The following is a 22170-nucleotide window of genomic DNA, read 5'->3' as shown; positions in this document are numbered from 1 at the left end:
AACGGAACACTGCACAACTTACATGTATGATCTCTAATAGATCTGCAAACTAATAACAAAACAATGTTAACTGGGACAACTTTAAGTGAGGAGTTACTGTACCCCTATTTTATGCCTGTGGGAGATCAGGAACAGGTGCTCTGTGTTTCCGTATCTTCTTCTCCACACTGCCCACTTAAAACCAGCAGCAGCACATGGTAAACTGAAATCACTTTCGATCAGCATCCATAGCTTACTCTTTTAAAAGATTTCTATGTTCCCTGAAATGTTCCACAATGTCTCACATTCAGCAGACATTGTGTGTGTTAATATCTAAATATTTGATTGAAAGTAAAAAAAACAAGGGATGTGCTGGCCGCAGTTTCCTGCTGCCCCCATAGGCCTGGAGCGGCAACCCGCGGCCAGTGCGAGTAGGGTGACCAGACAGCAAATGTGAAAAATCGGGACAAGGGGTGGGGGTAATAGGAGCCTATATAAGAAAAAGACCCAAAAATTGGGATGGTCCCTATAAAATCGGGACATCTGGTCACCCTAAGTGGGAGCTGTGATCAGCCGAACCTGATGCGGCAGGTAAACAAACTGGCCTGGCCCGCCAGGGTGCTTACCCTGGCGAGCCACATGCCAGAGGTTGCTGACCCCGACTTCGTAGAATGGACTGGGTTAAGCTAAATACACATCGATACAAAGGTTTAAAACTAGTATTAAATGTATATTAATATTATCTGTCTCCTTTTGAATCAGAGTTACTTTTTGTGAACAGTTTAGGCAAGACTTTTTGAAAAAGGTCAACAAGAGAAGCAGATGATGGCATGCTACTGTAACTGGGAGAAGAGAAAGGCTCCAGAGTACACGTTTGTACATTATAAAACATCTTCAAATGTTTTAAAATTGATTTTCTGACTCTTAAAACATACTTAACCTGTCCTCCTGAGCTGAAAGCCATGAGGCTCAGTAAAAGACTCAATATGATGGTGATGTGCTTAACTATTTTGGTACCTGTAATCATGGCCTGGGCCTCTCAAACTTCTAATTTTTATCAGTCCTTCCAGGTTTATAGATGGGAGATTGTAAGGAAAAAAGACTGCTTCAACAGACTGTCTTCTTCAAAATAGATGCTGAGATGTTTAGTTCCCACACTGTGTGAGATGTTAAGACCATAGATACATAATAAATAAATGATTTTGCTTGATAGGGGTTTTGGGCATGGTCCCATCTGATGAACTTTTGCATCATTTTAGAGCCAAAGCACATTAGTATCCCATGCAGCTTGGTGTTTTTTTACTACATTATCTTTGATGGACTTGTGCTGAACAAATACAAGGACAGGTTTATTCACTTGGCATTACTTCTAGCCAAACAATACATTACCATTAACTGGAAATCCTCTGTGCCCTCACCCTAAGACTCTTAGATCAAGGAACTTAATAATAATACCCCATAGCGAGGCTGATGTATTGTATGAAAATAAGTTGCCTTGCAGATATTGAATTAACCAGCAACCCCACCTAGGCCCAAGTTTACATAGGTGCATAATTGGGAAGACATGTGCCAGGAGACACCCTGCCAAATCAGACAGCATGTGGTGGTTGGGAGTAGGGAGTGTCATGGCCCCATCACCACTCTGTATTAGTCTACAAACTGAGACTGGTATGCAGCAGGGGTCTATGCTGCACCATACAAAGGAGAGCAATTGTGACTGCACTCCACATTACAAGTGGACAGCCCAGGAAGTTTTACCTTTACATCTGGCCAGGAGGCTTTGACTTTCTTTCAGATGCAGATCTCACTACCATGATTCATGCTTTTGTCACCTCAAGATGATATTAAGGCAATGCACTCTACTTTAGAGGTTTTAGCTAACTCATTAGCTGAAGATTCAGGTGTGGTCCGTAATTCACCCAACACATATGCTACTGCAATAGTTAATTCTAGAGTTTAACATCTTAGGCCCCATCTACACTGGCAAGTTTCTGCGCAGTAAAGCAGCTTTCTGCACTGTAATTCTTGGCGTACACACTGCCAAGCCACTTAGTGCGCAGAAACTGTGTGGTTGCAGCGATGTAAAAAAACTACCCCGAGGAGAGGCATACAGCTTTCTGAACCGGGGCTACAGCGCTGTGCCAGTGTAGACACCGTAGTCAATTACCATGCTGTGACCGACCTCCAGGAGGTGTCCTACAATGCCTGTTCTCGCCTCTCTGGTCATCGGTTTGAACTCTACTGCTCTCCCCTCAGGTGACTAACCGTCATTCCCACCCTGTAAATTCCTTTGGAATTTTGGAAGTCCCCTTCCTGTTTGCTCGGTGACACATGCAGTGGTCTCAGTGCATCTTTCCAAGTGGCTATGCCTGCTCCGTGCACTAGGCAATCCCCCACTTGGAGCAATGCCGACTGCTGGACCTCATCAACATTTACGGAGAGGAGGCTGTCCAGTCCCAGCTGCGCTCCAGCGCCAGGGGTTATGATACCTATCGACAGATTTCACGATGCATGACTGAGGCCTGGTCTACACTAAGCGTTTAGACCGATTTTAGCAGAGTTAAACCAATTTAACGCTGTACCCGTCCACACAACGAGGCCCTTTATATCGATATAAAGGGCTCTTTAAATCTGTTTCTGTACTCCTCCCCAACGAGAGGAGTAGCGCTAAAATCGGTATTGCCATACTGGATTAGGATTAGTGTGGCCGTAAATCGACGGTATTGGCCTCTGGGCGGTATCCCACAGTGCACCATTGTGACCGCTCTGGACAGCAATCTGAACTCGGATGCAGTGGCCAGGTAGACAGGAAAAGCCCCGCAAACTTTTGAATTTCATTTCCTGTTTGCCCAGCGTGGAGCTCTGATCAGCATGGGTGGCGATGCAGTCCCAAATCCAAAAAGAGCTCCAGCATGGACCGTACGGGAGATACTGAATCTGATCGCTGTATGGGGAGACAAATCTGTTCTATAAGAGCTCTGTTACAGAAGACGAAATCCCAAAGCATTTGAAAAAAATCTCCAGGCTATGATACAGAGTCCACAGCACAGTGCTGCGTGACAAGCGTAACGGAAAGCCAAAGAATCAAATGGACACTCATGGAGGAATGGAGGGGGGACTGAGGACTCCAGCTATCCCACAGTCCACAGCAGTCTCCGAAAAGCATTTGCATTCTTGGCTGAGCTCCCAATGCCTGTAGGGTCAAACACATTATCCGGGGTGGTTTAGGGTACAGCTCGTCAATTTACCCCCTCTCCTCCCGTGAAAGAAAAGGGAATAAAATCGTTTCTTGACTTTTTTCAGTGTCACCCTATGTCTACTGCATGCTGCTGGTAGACGCGATGCTGCGGCACTGAAGAGCAGTATCCGCTCCTCTCCCCTCCCCGCTGGGAGACGGTACAATATGATTGCTATCCATCGTCATCATCAGCCCGTGAGTGCTCCTGGCTGGCCTCAGGTGAGGCTGGCCGGGGGCGCCTGGGTAAAAATAGGAATGATTCCCAGTCATTCCCAGTAGATGGTACAGAATGGCTAGTAACCGTCTTCATCATAGAAACTGGGGGCTGAGCTCCATCAGCCCCCTCCCTTTCATGTGCAAAGAAAAGATTCTGTACTGCCTGGACTATCATAGCAGTGGGATGCTGGGCTCCTCTCCCCTGCACCGTTTAATGTCCTGCCTGGACTAATAGCAGCTGGAGGCTGTCTCTCCCTCATTTTATCTCACTAACAAGTCAGTGTTTCTTATTCCTGCATTCTTTATTACTTCATCACACAAATGGGGGGACCCTGCAACAGTAGCCCAGGAGGGTTGGGGGAGCAAGGAAGCAATGGGTGCAGTTGTTGCAGGGGCACCCCCTAGAATGGCATGTAGTTCATCATTTCTGCGGGATCTGACATGGAGTGGCTGTGCTCTCTGCTACAATGGTTCTCTAGTACACTTGCCCCATATTCTAGGCAGGACTGACTCTATTTTTAGATACAACATAAAGGAGGGAATGACCCCGGGAGTCATTCCCATTTTTGTCTTTGCACCCCCGGCCGACCTCAGCCGGGGGCACCCATGACAGCAGCAGACAGTACAGAACGACAGATAACCGTCATCTCATCGCCAATTTACAATGGCACAGCAGACGGTACAGAACAACTGATAACCGTCTCTGCTATCATGCAAAGGCAAATGAATGCTGCTGTGTAGCACTGCAGTACCACCTCTGTCAGCGGCATCCAGTACACATACGGTCACAGTGACAAAAGGCAAAACAGGCTCCATGGTTGCCATGTATGGCGTCTGCCAGGGCAATCCAGGGAATAAGGGTGCGAAATGATTGTCTGCCATTGCCTTCCCGGAGGAAGGAATGACTGACGACATTTACCCAGAACCACCCGCGACAACGATTTTTGCCCCATCAGACATTGGGATCTCAACCCAGAATTCCAAGGGGTGGAGGAGACTGCGGGAACTATGGGATAGCTACGGAATAGCTATCCACAGTGCAATGCTCCAGAAATCGACGCTAGCCTCAGACCATGGACGCACACCGCCGAATTAATGTGCTTAGTATGGCTGCGTGCACTCGACTTTACACAATTTGTTTTACAAAACTGGTTTATGTAAAATCAGAATAATCCCGTAGTGTAGACGTACCCTGAAAGGGGATATGATTAGGACACATTGCAGTGCAGGGTCAAAGGGAGGGAGCTGCGGAACACCTATCACAAGGTGCGGGAGGCAAATCGCCACTCCGGTGCTGTGCCCACGAGCTGCCAGTTCTACAAAGAGTTGGACGCGATATTCAGCGGCGAACCCACCTCCACTGTAGATACTTCAGTGGTTCGCGTGCCAGTAGAAAGTGGACCAAGCCAGGAGGAGGAAATCTTGGATGAGGATGTGGAGGGGGACGGGGACAGAGAGAATGACTCGGAGGCCAGAGATGCATGCAGCCGGAGCTTTTCTCTACCCTGGAGGAGGCTAGCCAGTCACAGCTGTCGGATCTTGGCAAAGCGCAAACAGGAGAGGAGATCCCTGGTAAGTGGATTTGATTTTGGGAACTGCTGAAGCGAGTTGCTAGGGGAAGAAGGGTTGCAGAAAGCAGGCTTGTCTCCCACCACAAGCCTAGTCTGAGTGGTGGAACAGGCTGTTGATTGACTCCCTCACTTCACAGGAATCACTCTCAGAGATCTCCAGGAAACTCATGGAGATACTGGGCAATCCGCTCCTGCAGGTTCCTCAGCGGAGCTGCTTTGTTTCTTGCCATATTAACAGTAACTTTCCAGCGGCACTGTGCCATCACGGGGGGTGGAGGGGGTGTACCATTGCTGCACACAGGTGAGCCGCATAGGGGCCAGGGCGGAAGCTGCAAGCTTGCAGAAGACCCTCCCTTGATTCCCTGCTCACCCTCAGCAGCAAGATATCTTCCATAATGATCACATCCTGTGGAAAGTGTGGGGACAGGAATGATTATCAGGCCCCCACTACAGTGCTGGCTCTCCCTAAGAGCCACGTGCCCAGTGTATAGCAGGGTCTGGGAAGAGAGATTTAACCTGCCCCTGCGGCTACTCACCATTTGGGGATCTCGTGGCTCATGTGTGCTTGCCTGGGTCAGCCAGTTAGCAACAGGTATGTGAGTACTGGCTGTGTTTTAAATCACTGAATCAGTGTTGTCTGTGTTGCAAACAATACTGCTTCTGTAAAATGTTGCATTTATAAACTTCCCAGAGATGACCTTGGGAGCCCAGTCCCCCTCTTTGTTACTGGCATCTGAACAGCTGCGCAGAATTAGAAACTGGCCAAGAAGAACTAAGGAGGACTTTCTGTGTGATGTTATGGTCCACTCCGCTGCTGAGAAACAGGAACTGAAGGAGTGGCAGGACAGCGGGAAGAGGGACCAAAAGGAGAACACAGCATGCCAGAATGAAGCCATGGAGTGGCTCTTAAATGTTATGGAGCGCCAAGCAGACACCCTCCAGGCGATACTAGCTCTTCAAACCGAGCAACTCCGCACCCGCCCTCCCCTGCAGCTGCTGTCACAAAACTCTTTCCCAGACACCGCCAACACACTCTTATCAACCTCCTGGCTCCAGTCTGTACCCGGGCATTCCACTCCTGCCCGTCAGTCCAGCACTGCGGACTCCCACTGCACTCAACACTCAAACCCATCTCTCTGCAGTTTGCCCCTGCTGAAGCACTGCACCCGCTGCACTGTACTCCAAAGGAGAAGGTTGGATATGATCCCTGGACATACACAAATCTTTAGCAGTCCTGGGACCCCTCCTCCTCCTGGGACCTTCCCTTCCCCCATCATCCTCACTGCTGATGGTTTGTTTGTTTTTTTGTTTAACTCTCTCCGGTTATTGTTTTTTAATAAAAGAACTGTGTTGGTTTGAAAGCAATCTTTATTCTTTAATTGAAAGCAAAAAGAGCCCTGCAAAGCAACATACAATTATGTTAAACCCACATATTGCATTGTCTGCACCAATCACCTCCTAGCATTGCAAGCACTGTACTCCCGAGCATAGCAACAAATATTGGTGGCTTTTGGTTTCAAATTGCTGCCTCAAGGCATCCCTGATCCTTATGACCCCGTGCTGCGCCCCTCTAACAGCCCCGGTCTCTGGCTATTCAAACTCAGTCTCCAAGTGCTGAACCTCTGTGATCCAGCCCTGAGTGAAGCTTTCACCTTTCCCTTCACAAATATTATGGAGCGTACAGCACGCAGCTATAAGCATAGGAATATTGTCATAGGCCAGGTCCTGCTTCCCATAGAGGCATTGCAAGCGGGCTTTTAAATGGCCAAAAGCACACTCAATGGTGATTCTGCACTTGCTCAGCCTGTTGCTGAACTGCTCCTTGATGCTGTCAAGTTGCCCTGTGAATGGCTTCATAAGCCACAGCATTAAGGAGTAGGCGCAGTCTCCCAGGATCACAATGGGCATTTCAACTTCCCCTACAGTGATCTTCTGGTCCAGGAAGAAAGTCCCTGCTTGCAGCTTCCTGAACAGGCCAGTGTTCCAAAAGATGGGTGCATCATGCACCTTTCCAAACCAGCCTGCATTAATGTCTGTGAAACACTCACAGTGATCCACAAGAACCATTAAGAAATACCCCTGCGATTAATGTACTCAATGACTAAGTGGTCTGATGCCAGAATTGGAATATGCCTGCCATCTATCACTCCTCCAGAGTTAGAGAAGCCCATTTGAGCAAAGCCATCCACAATGTCATGCATTGCCCAGAGTCACAGTCTTTCGGAGCAGGATGCGATTAATGGCCCTGCAGACTTCCATCAACACAAGTCCAACCGTCGATTTTCCCACACTGAACTGATTAGCGACAGATTGGTAGCAATCTGGAGTAGCCAGCTTCCACAGTGCATTTGCCATGTGCTTCTCCAACAGCAGGGCACCTCTCATTCTCGTGTCCTTGCACCGCAGGGCTGGGGCGAGCTCATCACATAGTCCCATGAATGTGGCTTTCCTCATCCAAAAGTTCTGCAGCCATTGCTCGTCATCCCAGACGTGCACGACGATGTGATCCCACCACACAGTGCTTGTTTCCCCAAGCCCAAAAACAGTGTTTCATTGTGATCAGCGCCTCCATGAATGCCACAAGCAATCTCGTGTTGTAGCTACTACATGTGGCGAAATCAATGTCGCACTCCTCTTGTCTTTGTAGGTTAAGGAATAACTCCACTGCCACTTGTGATGTGTTGATCAGAGCAAGCAGCACACTGGTCAACAGTTCAAGATCCATTCCTGCAGCCCAAGGCATGCAATACACAAACTGTTGAAAGATGGTGACAAATGCGGATGGAAGCACAAGGATTGCTGCGATATGAAGCAATGCATTACGGGGCACTGGGAAAGGACCCAGTTTGCCCCGCTACCCCCTCCACCTTCCCACAACTCTTAGCAGCAGAAGAGAAAGACATGCTCTGTGGGATAGCTGCCTAGAGTGCACTGCTCCGAATACCGCTGCAAGTGCCGCAAGTGTGAACACACTATTACGCAGGCAGCTGACAGTGTGAACACACAACAGCGGCTTCCCTTCAGCGCTCTGTGAGCGGTGCTGTAACTCCCAGAGCTGTAACTTTGCCATTGTAGACATGCCCGTAAACATTTGGCTTATCTTTTCCAAAACACAAATCAAAATCAGACATAGTCAAGAAATTCAAATACACAGAACTAGATTTGGGGAACAGACTATTATGTATTAGTTAAGCACCAACTCTGGGGAAGGTATGGGATCTTTATATATTTGTATAACACCTAGCACAATGGGGCATTTTTATGACTGGGGCCTCTGGGCACTAATGTAATACAAATATTAAATAATAATAACAACAATGGGCAGGGTAATCCTTATTGACATTGGTGACGATTTACATGAGAATTACTGTCATTTCCATGATATTACGTGTGTGTGTGTGTGTGTGTGTGTGTGTGTGTGTGTAAGGGTTGCACCTGTGTGACTAAGGGTTGTACAATCAGGCTTCATATGACTTGCACTGTACAGAACATAAGAAGGGTTTATGTTAGAGTTTACAATATAAAAGGTATGAACTCCCCATTTGCCAATGAAATTTTTTAAAAAATCAAAGCACTGTGCTTTACAAGCTCAAACTCGAACATAAATTGTCCACTAATATCTAAGCCACAGTGATTTTTTTTAAGAAATGCCTAAAAATTGTCCTGAGTTTCAATTTAAACTGTTTTTTTTAAAAACAGCCAACTTATAAACCACATAAGAAAAATAATATTGGTGAAATATCACTGAAAGTAAGACATTGTTGTAATCAAGAGAACATTTTTCTTTGGATGATATGTGGCACAAATGTTTTAGCAAATAGGGAGATATACACTGTACAATATCAATAGGCCTGATTCTCCTCTCTCACCTGTTTTACAAGTGAAATACAATTGACTTCAAAGAAAATAACTTTGGATTTACACCTGCGTGACAGAAGAATTAGGCCACCTCTCTGTATATTGATATCAAGAAAAGTTTCACCTTCTAGCATTTTTTGCAGACTGCTCCTCATAACATGGATGTTCTCAATACCAATGAACTGAAACTTGATGTTGGAGTAATTGTCTTCATTCTCATATCCTTTCCCCGCTGCTCTGTTTGCCATTGCATTGAGCTGCAAAAATAAAATAAAAAAGACTGCGTGAGAGCAGGAAACAGATCATGCTCAAAAGACAACTCTCAGCCTACTGCAGTGAAGAAAAGGGGATTAATTAAACTATTATTTAAAAATTCAAAGCTTGTAACCGAATATTCTCATTTTACTTGTGTACTCTAGTAGCTACACCTTTTTAGAAGGGTACTCAACCTTTAAAGCAGTGGTGGGCAACCTGCAGCCCGCGGGCCACACACAGCCCATCAGGGTAATCTGCTGGCAGGCTGCAAAACAGTTTGTTTACATTGATGCTCTGCAGGCATGGCCGCCCACAGCTCCCAGTGGTGGTGGTTTGCCGTTCCCGGTCAATGGGAGCTGCAGGAAACGGCGCAGGCTGCAGGGACGTGCTGGCCGCCACTTCCCGCAGCTCCCATTGTTCTCTGGCCTGACCTCTAGACATGCACTACAGGTGCCATGCTGGTTCTTAGCCTAAACTAGTAGCTGAGGGAGGCGGGACAGGGTTCCCAGTCGGGTGGTGACAGGTTGGATCTGAAGTGGCTCTTCCCAGTAGTCCCAACCCAGCCCACCCACTGTAGCCAAAAACATTCCCTCCTCCTGGCTCGTCCTTATGGCATGAAACACCTAGGATTTAGCTAGACCCTATGGACTAAAAGAATGGTCTATACAAGCTGTAGTTCAGAGAGGCTGATCCTTGTTTCTGCATAAGCTCCAATTGTATATAGACTATTGGGATCTTGCTGAAACCCTATCATTCATTTGTGTTCAAGTGAGTGACTAAAATTTTCACACAAGTGAGTGAGTGAGTGAGTTGCGAAGGGATAAAATTAATCTGATAATCCCATATTAAAAAGTATGTTGGTCTAGTTTCAGTTGCTGGGTTCAGTGTGTGGGTGTTGGTGGCCTGTGATATAAAGGAAGTGAGACTAGATGAGCTTTTGCTAAAGTGCCTACCTTTGTTTTGATTCATATAATTATTGGCCTTTTGAGATTCTTTTGCTAAAGTGTCTGCTTTTCCTAAGTTGAAGACTTCAGTTTCATTGCTTACAATAAGACCTGATAGATATTTACTTTTACTCTGAAATCCATTCACTTTGAATTTGTTTATATACTTCTGAAAGCTTTGAATCTTTGTTCAATTTCCCACAGAAATTTCTCCAACTTTCCTTTTATGGCTTTTTGATAATCATTTGTGACACCACCTTACATCTTTTATAATTCATTAACTTTTTACTATTCATTGAGTTTTTTGCTTGCTTGTATGTCCTATTTCCTTCCTTGATTGCTAATTTGCAGTCCTCATTCCACCAGAGTACCAGATTTCTAAGCTGGGAGCAGCTCTATACACACATACACACACACACACACACTTCATTTTCTACATTCAGTAGTACCTTCTAAAATTTATAATAGTATGATATTTCATAAGAACATACCGCATACAGGAATGTGTCTCTAGTCAGACGGCCTGTAGTGTGGTGGCCCTGCCTCTCAAAGGAAGTTAGATGCCTAGGCCCTAGTCAGAGGGAGGCACCTATCTCACTTGGGATTCACAGCTGTGAACCCTCTCCCAGAGCTGGGTGCCTAAGCCAGCCCTTTCTTGTGAAAAACTATGGCAAGATAGTGGTGATGCCACTTCCTTATATCTAGTATCCCAGTGGTTAGAGCACTCATCCAAAATGTGGGACACCTGGATTCCAATCTCCGCTAGGGGTTCGAACCTAGATCACCCACATCCTGGATGAGTGTGCTAACCACTGGGTATTCTAGCAAGTGGGCTAAGGTGTGAGTTCCTCCTCTTCCTTTTATGCAGGTTAGATGTACTTTGAGCATGTCAACTGACTCAGGCCCCACAGGTGACACAGGCAGGAGAATCTCTAGTTTATGAATCCCACCAGGGTTTATGAGTTGGGCTCACAGCAGCTTGGTAGTTTCTGGATTTAGGGACTTTGACCATGCCCACTGGCAGAAATTCAGACACCTGTAAGACTTCAGGAGTGGAAACTTAGGCACCTGCTGGGTTAGACAGCAGCTGAGCAAAGGTTTTGTGAATGCCTGTGGTGCAAGGGCACAACTAGATTTTCCTGAGAAGCGGGTTTTTCCTCCCAAGTTACCTACCATCATGTCCTAACCAAGTCACAATCTCTCCTTCTGGAGCAGGCCCGGGAGCAAAAGAGGAGGCGGCAGCATGAGAAGATAGAGCCCTCACCCCACTCCAGGCCTTCTCTCCTCCCCTCACATGAAAGAGACTGGGACCGCCCTGTCCCCCCAATCATTGTGCCCCAGAATGGCACCTAAATGTTGGACTTAGCAGCCTAAAGGGGCAGTTGGGTGTCCTGTGAATCTAACCCCAGATCTCTAATACAGAAACCTCTTTTAACGTGCAATGTATATATTTAAAAAAAAAAGGAGGCAGAATATTTTCTACCAAGTGTACTAAACGCCCATCTGCTCATCTTTTAGTGTCAGTGAACAAGGTAAAAGATGTTTCATCTGGACAGTGTTCTTTTAGGACAGTCCTCAGCATGCCTTGCTATGAGGATATAAATAGTCTGTTGAATTCAAATCTCTCTCTACTTTTGAATTAGACATGAGTGTTCTTCCTAACACAAACAAAGCAGCCTCTCAGCAATAACGAACAACCTTGGAAAACTCATCCCAACCCCATTTTTCCCAACAGCTTCCAATCCCCATTTCCCTACCCCGGTTCCTAATGGTTTCTTTGCTCAACCAGTCCCAGCCTCCCGCTTCCCCTAGCTCCTAGTGCGAGCCTCCCCTCCCAGCCTTCCTACCTATTCAGTCCTAGCCTCCCTACCCCACCCAGGTCCCAGTCTCCTTGCCCAGCCAGTACCAGTCTCTGCCTCCCAGGCTTCTTGTGCCAACATATACCCTCCGCCTTCCTCTGCAATGCCCTTGACTCAGCTTTTGTCCACTCTGAATGTGAATGAGATCTTTTCCTTCTCCACACTGCCAGGGTGTCACCACTGCAAGCCCAGGAGAGACAGGCTCCCTGCTCTCAGTACCAGTGCCTGGCCCCACCTTGGCCTGGGGCATCTGTGAGCAGCCACTACTGAGAAAGTCTTTCTAAGCCCCTTAGCTCTGGGCTGGCACATGAGCAGTCACTCTGTTGGAATGGCATTTGCTCAGTCCAGTCACAGGTAGGAGTTGTGAGGGGATGGAGGAGGCTCAGTCGCTCTGTGGGGATGGTACATGCAGAGTCTGGTAAGCACTAGGAGCTGTGAGGGAATAGAGGATGATCAGTGTAGATAGAATCTTGGGGATCTGAGCTGTTAAGCTCTAGCAATTCTCTACAGAGCATGTGTGAACTGTGATTTTTCAAAGGTTTATAACCTGGAGTTCAGACTCAAAAGGTAAGTCCAGAGTAACTTTACAGAGCAGCATTACTGTGGATTTACCTGGAAGCAACTGAGACTAGAATCTAGCCCCTAGTGGCCACCATAATTTGGAATTCTGTATTTTCTCTGACTTTGCAACATATACCCGGTGTTGTTAAATATGTGCCAGAATTGTAACATACTTACTTTAGGCCGAGTGTCAACAACATATATGAAATTGCTTCCTGGATTTGCCTTTCTGATGGCCTGTAGCATCTGTTCATCCTCAAGGCACCGAGCACTGAAACCAGACAAGGGCTGGCTGCTCCTGCAGATTGAGGCCTGCATTAAAACAAACAACATCCCCCCATGTGTTTAATGTGCATTAATGATTTACTACACAAAATTATTTACAAAATAGATCACTAGGAAATGAACAAAATAGCTCCATTACATGTACAAATAACAGGAACAGTAGAGCAATATTATTCATTAAATGTAGCTGAACACTAATAATTTAATGTTGCTCTGTCTGTGAGCACCCCTGTATTCACACCCTACATATTACTGCAATGATTTTTGTACAAAATATGCCTTGTGAAATACCATTTGAAAACTAATAACATTCTGGTCAATAGTACCATTGCAAAATATATGAAACAATGCTGTATGTGAAATTATGGGTGCTCACTGATATTATGCTTTGAAGTCTGTGCCCAGGGCCGGCTCTAACATTTTTGCCGCCACAAGCAAAAACAAAGAGCGCCGCCCACCCCTCCGAGCGTTTCGCACCCCAGTCCCCGCCCCCTGAGCGTCGCGTCACCTCGCCCCCCGAGCATCGCATAGCCCAAGTCCCCGCCCCAAGTGTCGGGTCACCCAAGTCCCCACCCCCCTGAGCACCATGCTGCTGAAGCCCGCCCCCGCTGAGCGCCGCACTGCCCAAGTCCCCACCTCCCCCCAGCGCCGCCCGGCCGAACCAAAAAAAACCAAAAACAAATCCCGAATGCCACCCCAAGGTGCTGCCCCAAGCACATGCTTGGTAGGCTGGTGTCTGGAACCAGCCCTGTCTGTGACTAAAAGGCGTTTAAACCAGGCATGTCAGGAGGAGTTGATAAACAGGTTTGTCCAGAAAATGGAAAGTGTCCAACACCTCAGACCAGGTGTGGCCAAATTCAATGGGCTATTCATTTGTATTGGAGGTTGCAGCAGGAAGAGATAATTTGCAGAATAGCTACCACCAGCAGGGTCAGGGAACTACATGCTTATTGCATGACTGTTGATGTCCAGGCTGTGAGCTACAGCAGCAGAGCATTTAAGGCACCAGGGTTACAGGCCAGGTGGTCTCACACCCTCTCACCCCAAAACTCAGATCCACACTTACATTATTATCCTTACAGTAGTAGGAAAGGGCTGGGAAACGTCTTCTGCTCCGGAATTTAGAGCTCCCCACAATGATGTGTGCAGTTGCAGATTTTGGTACGTACACTTCAGTAGGGTATGAATCACAGACCTGCCAAAGGAAACTGTTTGTTTGTTTGCTTACTTTGTCTATTCAAATAGAACTTAGCACGAATGTTAACTTTAATCATCACCATTACAAAAACAAAATCACAATTACACACCACCCTCATTCTGAGGATCTAAAGTGTTTCAAACATTAATTATGCCCCAGTGACAAGATAGTCTGTCCCCTTAATGGAAGAGGAGCCTCAGAGTTAATCCTCCCCCACCACAGGGCACGGTCCTTTAATATTTTGGAAGGCCTGATATATACAAGGACCAAGCAGATACTGGTAGAAAGAAAGTGGTTTGGAAATAAGGACTGTTTGGAAAGAAATCCCATTACTGTTTCTTTAAGGGCCTAGGACTGAACTGAAAGGTGACCAGGAAGGAGGACCCGGCCATGGAAGCTGCAGACTGCTGCAGAATCGGAACAGTGGAAAAGGCAATACAAGAACAAAAGAAGGCCTGCAATGCCACATTCTGGCATGAGGTCGTGCGATGATGATGTGTTCACCATCTGACAGACTGTCACAGGACCTCTAGGAGCTAGGAAATTATTATTATCATTATCCCAATTTTACAGACGGTAAAACTGAAACGGAAAAAGATGGAGTGCTATATATTCATGTTTCCAATAACTTTGTGTGCCTATTTCAGTATACAAGATGAACAGGGGTTCTGGGAATGAATCAGGATTGTGTAGTAAAGAAGGGTATTGTCTGTCTCATCAGTTGCAGAATTTGGAAGGTGTGCTAAGAAATTGTATTTTCTCTTCCTGGTTGACTCAAGGTTATGCAGTTGAATACTGTCCTGAGAAATCTGGTCTCTGCCACAGAGTTCCTAGGTAATTCTGGGCAAGCCACTTAAACTGAAGTGTTCACAGTCAGTGACTAACTGTATGTTCATCATTTTTGGGTGCCCAACATGAGACACCTGAGATGAGATTTGCAGAAGTGATAAGTGCTCACAGCTGCAGCTGAAGTCACCAGGAGCTGTACTCTGAATATAAAAACTGCAATCAAAATGCTAAATTCTCTAGAAAATCAGTTCCTAAGCATCTCTAATTGGGCATCCAAAATTGATGGACACTTCACAACTTTGGGTCTAAATCTCTCTGTCCTTCAATTCTCCAGCTGTAAAATGGAGATAAAAATACCACTTACTCTCACAGGGGTGCTAAGATTAATTAATAGTTGTGAAGCATTCTGATAGTATGATGAGCACCACAGAAACACCCAGGAGGAAATTAATAACTGTATATTCAGTGCTAGGTTTGGATATTTGTGGTTAAGATCTGTGGGCCAAGCTAACTGAGGAGAAAAAGAAATATTTAATAATAACTCATTCCCTGACAATAGCTCAGTGGTTTGAGCATTGACCTATGGAAAAAACGTGATCATGTAATTAGACACATAAGGGAGGCTGACCCCTGAGGTTACGCATGTTACCTTAATGCTGGCATTTTCTAATGTGTGAGGGCTTGACTTTGCAACCTTAATGTTCTTTTAAGGTATTTCTTTTGGATGCTTTTTTAACAGAGTTCCCTTTTCAGTGTTGGAAGAGAGCAATGAATTCTTGTAATTCTTTACCATTGTCACATGAGAAATCGTTTTTGCACCAATGAAGACTGGCTCCAATGGACTTATTTTTGATTAAGTGAGATCAGATTCAGGCCTGTTTCAGGGACATGAAAAAATATGACTAATGTTTATGTATGTATATATGAAAAACACTTCTTTATTTATAATGTATATTACTTTGTATTAAATAATAAAAATAACTACTTTGTCTCTTCCTTCTGTGTATTCTTTCCTCTTTTCTCTCTTACCCTGCCTTCATTACCCTTTTCTTCCCTTCTATGATCCATCTAAATAAAAAGCTTTCAGTGCTTTTGGTGTCTAATTTCCCTTGTTTTTCCTGTAACATTTCATGATTCATCCTTCCTTCTCTGGCTCATTCTGATCCCGTACATTTAAGGCTGTGTCACATTAACCTCTACATTTGCCCTAAACCAGAAGTTTTCAACCTCTTCCTTACCAGGTCCCACCTGTTTCTCTCTCCTTCTCCCTTATCATTTAGGAAGTGAATGGTGGACACAACCTTCTGACACCTGTTTGCAACACCATCCCCATCCCCAGGGGTGGTTGTAATCCCCATGTTGAGAGCCCCTGCCCTAAATTAAGTCTTTTATCATACTATTTCCACAATTCTATAATAAATGCAAACTTTTTATATTAAAAACAAAAGAAAACAATTAACTTCTGGCAGAACATACAGTCCCCTCTGAGGAGGTCTCAAAACCCCAAGTGATCTTGTGTAGCATGTGTGCGCTCCAGTGCCAAGGCACAATGGGAGTAAGCTGATGTGTACTGACAGGCTGACTTCAAAACTGGTTTAGGATGTTATCTCTTTCCATTAATGTTACTTCATCACATTTTTAAAGTTTGACTCAAACAAACGTAGGGCAGGATAGGAACATCAACTAGCTAGGTAGAGAGGAATGGAATTAAGATTCGTGACTTCTCAGACCATTGTGATAATATTCCATCACAAACAATCCTCAGCAGCACTGCACATAATTTCATGAACAAGAAGGTAAGAGAGTGTTAAATTCATTCTTCAAACTAATGGCTTGTGTAACTAGTAGGTGGGGAAAAAAATTTTAAATACTCACTACCCCCAAATCAGCAAAGCATTCATGCTTAACTAAGAGTGTTCTTAAAGTTATTTGACAAGTCACTTTATCTCCTTGTACAGTAACTCCTCACTTAATGTCATAGTTATGTTCCTGAAAAATACGACTTTAAGCAAAACGATGTTAAGTGAATCCAATTTCTCCATAAGAATTAATGTAAATGAGGGGGTTAAGTTCCAGGGAATTTTTTTTCACCAGACAAAAGACTATACACACACAAAGTTTTAAACAAACAATTTAATACTGGTACACAATGATGATGATTGTGAAGCTTGGTTGAGGTGGAGGAGTCAGAGGGTGGGATATTTCCCAGGGAATGCCTTACTGCTAAATGATGAACTAGCAATTGGCTGAGCCCTCAAGGGTTAACTCTCACACTCTACAAGGTAGCAGGAATGGAGGGAGGGGAGAGAGCATCAGAGACAGACACACACATTGTGTGTGTGAGAGAGAGATGCGCATTTTCCCCTTAAATACACTGCCTTGTTAATTAGATCAGCTTGCTGAGACCCCAGCTGCTGCCGCCAGCAAGTTCCCTCTGTCCGGAGCCCTGTTGTGTGACCCCCCTGCTCTACGGAAAATGGGGTAAGTGGGGTGCAGGAGCAGGAGGAGGGGGACACCTTGACATTAGCCCGCCCCCCCTTCCTCCCCTCTCCCACACAGCAAGCAGGAGTCTTGGGGAGCAGCTCCAAGGCAGAGGGAAGGAGCAGCAGTGGCGGGAGGGACAGCTGCAATTGCTAGCCTGCTGGGCAGTTGCTGCACAGGGAACTTAGCTCCCCCATCAGCTCCCCACATCCCTGATAGGGGCAGGGCCGCCCAGAGGATCCAGGGGGCCTGGGGCAAAGTAGGGGAGCTGCGGCGCTTGTACTCACCCGGCAGCGGTCTGGGTCTTCAGTGGCATTACAGCAGTGGGGGACCCTTCAGTCACTCTGCATCTTCGACAGCACTGAAGGGTCCCCCACTGCCGAAATGCTGCCAAAAACCCGGACCGCCACCGGGCCAGGCCTCGCAGGGCCCCTGCAGGACCCGGGGCCTGGGACAAATTGCCCCACTTGCCCCCACCTGGGTGGCCCTGGATAGGAGGGCTGCTGGTCCACCTTGGTTCCAAGCACCCACCAGCTAGCTGCCATGGGCTGCTCTTCCTGCAAGCAGAGGACAAAGCAAGTGACTGCCAAACGATGTTAGAAGGGAGCATTGCACAACTTTAAACGAGCATGTTCCCTAACTGATCAGCAACGTAACAATGAAACAATGTTAACCGGGACGACTTTAAGTGAGGAGTTATTGTAATTCCATTCCACATGAGTAAAACAGAGATAATGAGTCCTTTCTCCCACTCTGTCTAACCTCTTTGGGACAGGGACTGTCTCTTAAGATGCTATATACAGCACTTAACACCATGAGGCCCCTGCCTTGGTTGGGGCCTCTAAGATCTACTGTAATACAAATGATAATTACACACTTGGTAGTCTCTGTTTACATCACTGATTTGCCAATAGTTATTTGGAACACCCATCCGATTATATTCTTCATTGAGGCCCACAAGCTTCCATCCTTGTTCTCGCTCTTCTTTATCTAATTTTGGGTTGAATGAGAAGCAGTAGAGCTCTTCATATTTCACTGAAAGAGAAAAGAGGCAATAAGACAGGACAATAAATCTGAGCTGAGATCAAAGTCTCCAAAAGCAAAGCTGGTATGTTATTCTCTGTATGGGATGTTATTCTCTGTTAGCAAAACATACAATTCCGAATGGGAATTGTATGTTTTGCTATGCAAAAGCCCACATACCAGCATCTAATCACATAGAAGCTTACTTTGAAAGTAGTAGGCTATTCTGCTGTTTGTGGCCTTCCCCACCCTCTACTTGTATAGGCCTGTATTATTGATCCTACTTACAATATAGGAGGAGGAGCGAGGGCATGGTAGGCTCAGGGGAGGGGGCAGGAAGGGGTGGAGTGTGGGCAGAGCCTGAGGTGAAGCAGTGAGCACCCCTGGCACATTGGGAAAATTGGCTCCTGTAGTTCCAGCCCCGGAGTCGGAGCCTATACAAGGAGCCACATATTAACTTCTGAAGAGCCGCATGTGGCTCTGGAGCCACAGGTTGGCCACCACTGCTCTAACACATCACAAGTGCATGTTTCATCCTCTCACTGTAAGGTCCTTATAGCTTCTGGATCAAAGATTTTAGTATATAAACAAAATAAAGTACACTGAATTCTGGCAAACTGAGTCACATCTGTTGTCAAAACGTCACTATTTGATAAATCTGTTTCAGACTGTAACTGTCTTGAAATCAAACAGGTTTAAATACAACCCTTGGTTACTTCTATTTTATGTCCTTGATAAGCAGAATAAGTCAAAAATAGATAACAGGAACTTTTTATGTATGGCTTTAATAAAAAATGGTTTTCATTTTAACGTCCATTTTCTTCTGCAGAAAGCATCTACTGTACTTCCATTATAGGTGATTTTTTAGATTTAACAGAGCAATAAAGACTAGTTTTAAGTTTCCATTAAATATATAGCATATGGAATCTCAGGGAAAAAATAAAGCTAAACACATCTCTGGCGTCTAATGACATGATGGTTTCCATTAATTAAAAAGCTTATGTGGTTTGTAATGTTATCACAGTTCCTTGGGGAACTCAGTTCCCTCTTTAGAAACAATTATTAACAAATATGACGACAGAAAGGAAGGAAAGTTCCCTTGTTAAATCTTTATGACTCAGGCACTGAGTTCAAGATCAGCAAAGTCATTATTTAAAGAAAAAGAGAAGAAAAATCACTGAAATGTAGTTTGATCGATCAAATGTTGTTCTGTGTTTTTTGTTATGGCATAGCCTCATTTGCTTATGTACAACTGTGTATAATTGTTAACTTTAACCTGAAAAAAGTCACTTCAAATAAAAAATCTGGCTGAAATCCTGACATTTATTTTGCACCCCAGTTGCCAAAGTATGCATTAAATTAGCTGAATAAAACTACACTTCAGATATTTCCTTTCCATTGTATGTGCTCACAAAGCTAACGTGGAAAATTTCACAACTGTATCAAATTATACTACACTTCTTGGTTGTATGTAAATCTAGCCTGCCTATCATCTCAGGTTTTAATATCATATGATGGTACATAAAGGTTTTCCAAATGCATCGATTGTGCCTTAAAGCTTAGTTAACATATACCCTCTATAATATTTAAGGCCTGATACAAAGACAGTATTATAGTCATTGAGCTAAATTCTGCTGTTGTACAACTTCAAATGTTACTGTGACACAAAGTAGCCTAAGCTAAAGGGCAAAATTCTGCTTTCAGTTGTACCTGTGCATGCTCCGTTAGAAGCTGACAGGTACAACTGAAAGTAGAATTGGACCCTTTAGTTTGATTAGGCCACCTATGTCACAAACTGTTACAAGGTATTACACAATATCACGACAGAAGATGGGATCTTACAGTTTCAGGTTTAGTATAATGCAGGAAAAAAGGCAAGTGGGGGAGGGAAAATAGAACCTGATTCGGCCAGAGTTCCTCCTAGGGAGGACAAGCAGTCCACAACTGTACAGCAATTATATTACCCTTCAAGAGGGTGCAGCACTCTGGCAGATGCTTTACTTCTAGAGGCAAAACATGATGCTGCTCTGCAGCAATGCCACCCACCTGGTTCAACTGGTGGAAAATGTGACTGGATCCGCAGAGCACGGGATAGCCTCAGAAGGAAAGGTGAGGGGCTGTCCTTGCAAGAGTAGGCCTCTAATCCCCATAGGCACTGCCACCCATTGGCCAGCCAGAGGGAGATAGGAGCCAATTGGCTCCCTGTCCTGAAAAGTTTTCAAACTAAATCACTTTAAAAATGATAGTGTGAATCTTCTAAAAATGAAACCTACATCTATTTGAGTTGTGAATATGTATTGTTATAACAACAAGAATACACTTTTATGTAGAAATCTATGATTAAATCATGCCTTCCTTACTAGTGATTTAAATCAAATCCACCCTGCCAGCCAGTGCCTGCTAGTGACCTCTACCTAGACATGGCCCTGGGCTTTGTTTGTTCTCCTGACAGCATTAGCTATCCCACTATGTGTGCTCACTAGCACTTACTGCCACATTATGGCTGCCTCATGTACGAGTGTTGCTGGTGGAGTGAGGGGAGACTCTCCAGGCAGATTACAAACAAAACTGCCTTTGCCATGATGTTTGAAAAAGATGCTGACATCATCTCATCAGCAGGCAACAGTCCATTAACAATCTCAGCTCCTGTCAAAGGGCATTCAATCCAGCTAATTGTTTACAAGCATTAACGTTTAGTGCTGTGCTCCCCTTGCATACCTGGCCGTGCCAGACGTATTAAGGATATGTAAACATCATGGCAATCTCTTTCCTGAGGTATGATAAGCTGGATGATCTGGAAGTTCTTGCAGCGAATCAGCAAAGGGCAGCCAGTAACAGTTGTGGCCTGTTTCTCAATGGAGGAAATTTGGCTGTGAAGAATCTGAAAAAAGACCAAAATTGGTTATGCCAAGCAAAAGTGACATCTCTGGTACAAAGAAATGCTACACTGATTTCCCATGGCCTAAACAGTAGGCGGAGATATTTCAAAGAGTCCTCACAACCCTCCTCATAGCTCTTTCCTCTTTTCTCCACTTCCAGGTACAAATGATAAGAGACTGATATGGCTCCTATCATAACCCAGAAGAAAAAGTTCTCTAATGCTGCAGATATTCGAAGGGTATTACAAACACTAACTAATTCATGACATCTAATTGCTTTCTTAAAATGTAAGTTAGTGGTTATAAAAGAGACATCTCTTTTGATCCAGCTTTAATGAGAAATTAACAGCACCTGTAATACAAATTTAAAAAAAGAATCTAGGCCAAAACTTTGCACCTCTCAATTGGCAAAAGCTCAAATATCAGATCTTATTTAACGATACTGTACAGTGAAGGTGAGGATTAGAGGGAAGAAGGAAAGAATTTATGGTTAATGTCAAATGGGAAATAGTAACTAAACTACAGCTAGACATTCAGATAGTAGAGTGAGGGAGGCACATCAGTACCTAGATAGCTATAGATACATTAAATAGATTTGATAAAATAGACAGACAAATTGGTGAGAGATAAAACAGGTAGACAGGTAAATTACCTCTGTGTGGGGGAGGGGGAGAGAGAGAGAGAGAGAGAGAGAAATAACTGATACTGCTCAGACAGATATTGATAGCAGCATCTTTACATTCATGCAAGAATACAAATTCAGAGTATCTCAGGATTTCTGCCCTATTCTTCCTCACAGGATACCAGTAATTCTAGTTTGAAACAGTGGTCCCATTGTCATTACTGTAGAACAGAGGTTCTCAAACTGTGGTCTGCGGACCATCAGTGGTCCATGCAGGTGGTCTGTGGACCGTTCCCTCTAAGGTACACACCTTGGCAACCGCACATTGGAGAATGAAGGGCCACCCACCTCATTAGTGGAGCCGTGAGGGCCTGGCTCCACTAATTAGGTGCCTGGACCCTGGAGAAGATGC

The 22170-nt window shown here is 45.0% G+C and overlaps 1 protein-coding gene across 1 annotated transcript in view; it reads right to left on the bottom strand.

Moving 5' to 3' along the window:
• The window catches only part of MTMR7 (myotubularin related protein 7), a 74782-nt gene that overhangs the window by 24359 nt on the left and 28253 nt on the right, over window positions 1-22170 (bottom strand). Inside the window, exons 3-7 of the mRNA XM_050947607.1 lie at window positions 20976-21138; window positions 18112-18269; window positions 13833-13961; window positions 12659-12793; window positions 8987-9119 (exon numbers count right to left, since the gene is read on the bottom strand). Coding sequence (XP_050803564.1) covers window positions 8987-9119; window positions 12659-12793; window positions 13833-13961; window positions 18112-18269; window positions 20976-21138 — 718 coding nt within the window. The remainder of the gene's footprint in view (window positions 1-8986; window positions 9120-12658; window positions 12794-13832; window positions 13962-18111; window positions 18270-20975; window positions 21139-22170) is intronic.

This window comes from Gopherus flavomarginatus, chromosome 3 (assembly GCF_025201925.1).
Source record: "Gopherus flavomarginatus isolate rGopFla2 chromosome 3, rGopFla2.mat.asm, whole genome shotgun sequence".
Taxonomy (NCBI): Eukaryota; Metazoa; Chordata; order Testudines; family Testudinidae; genus Gopherus; species Gopherus flavomarginatus.
This window is presented reverse-complemented; position numbering and strand designations above follow the sequence as displayed.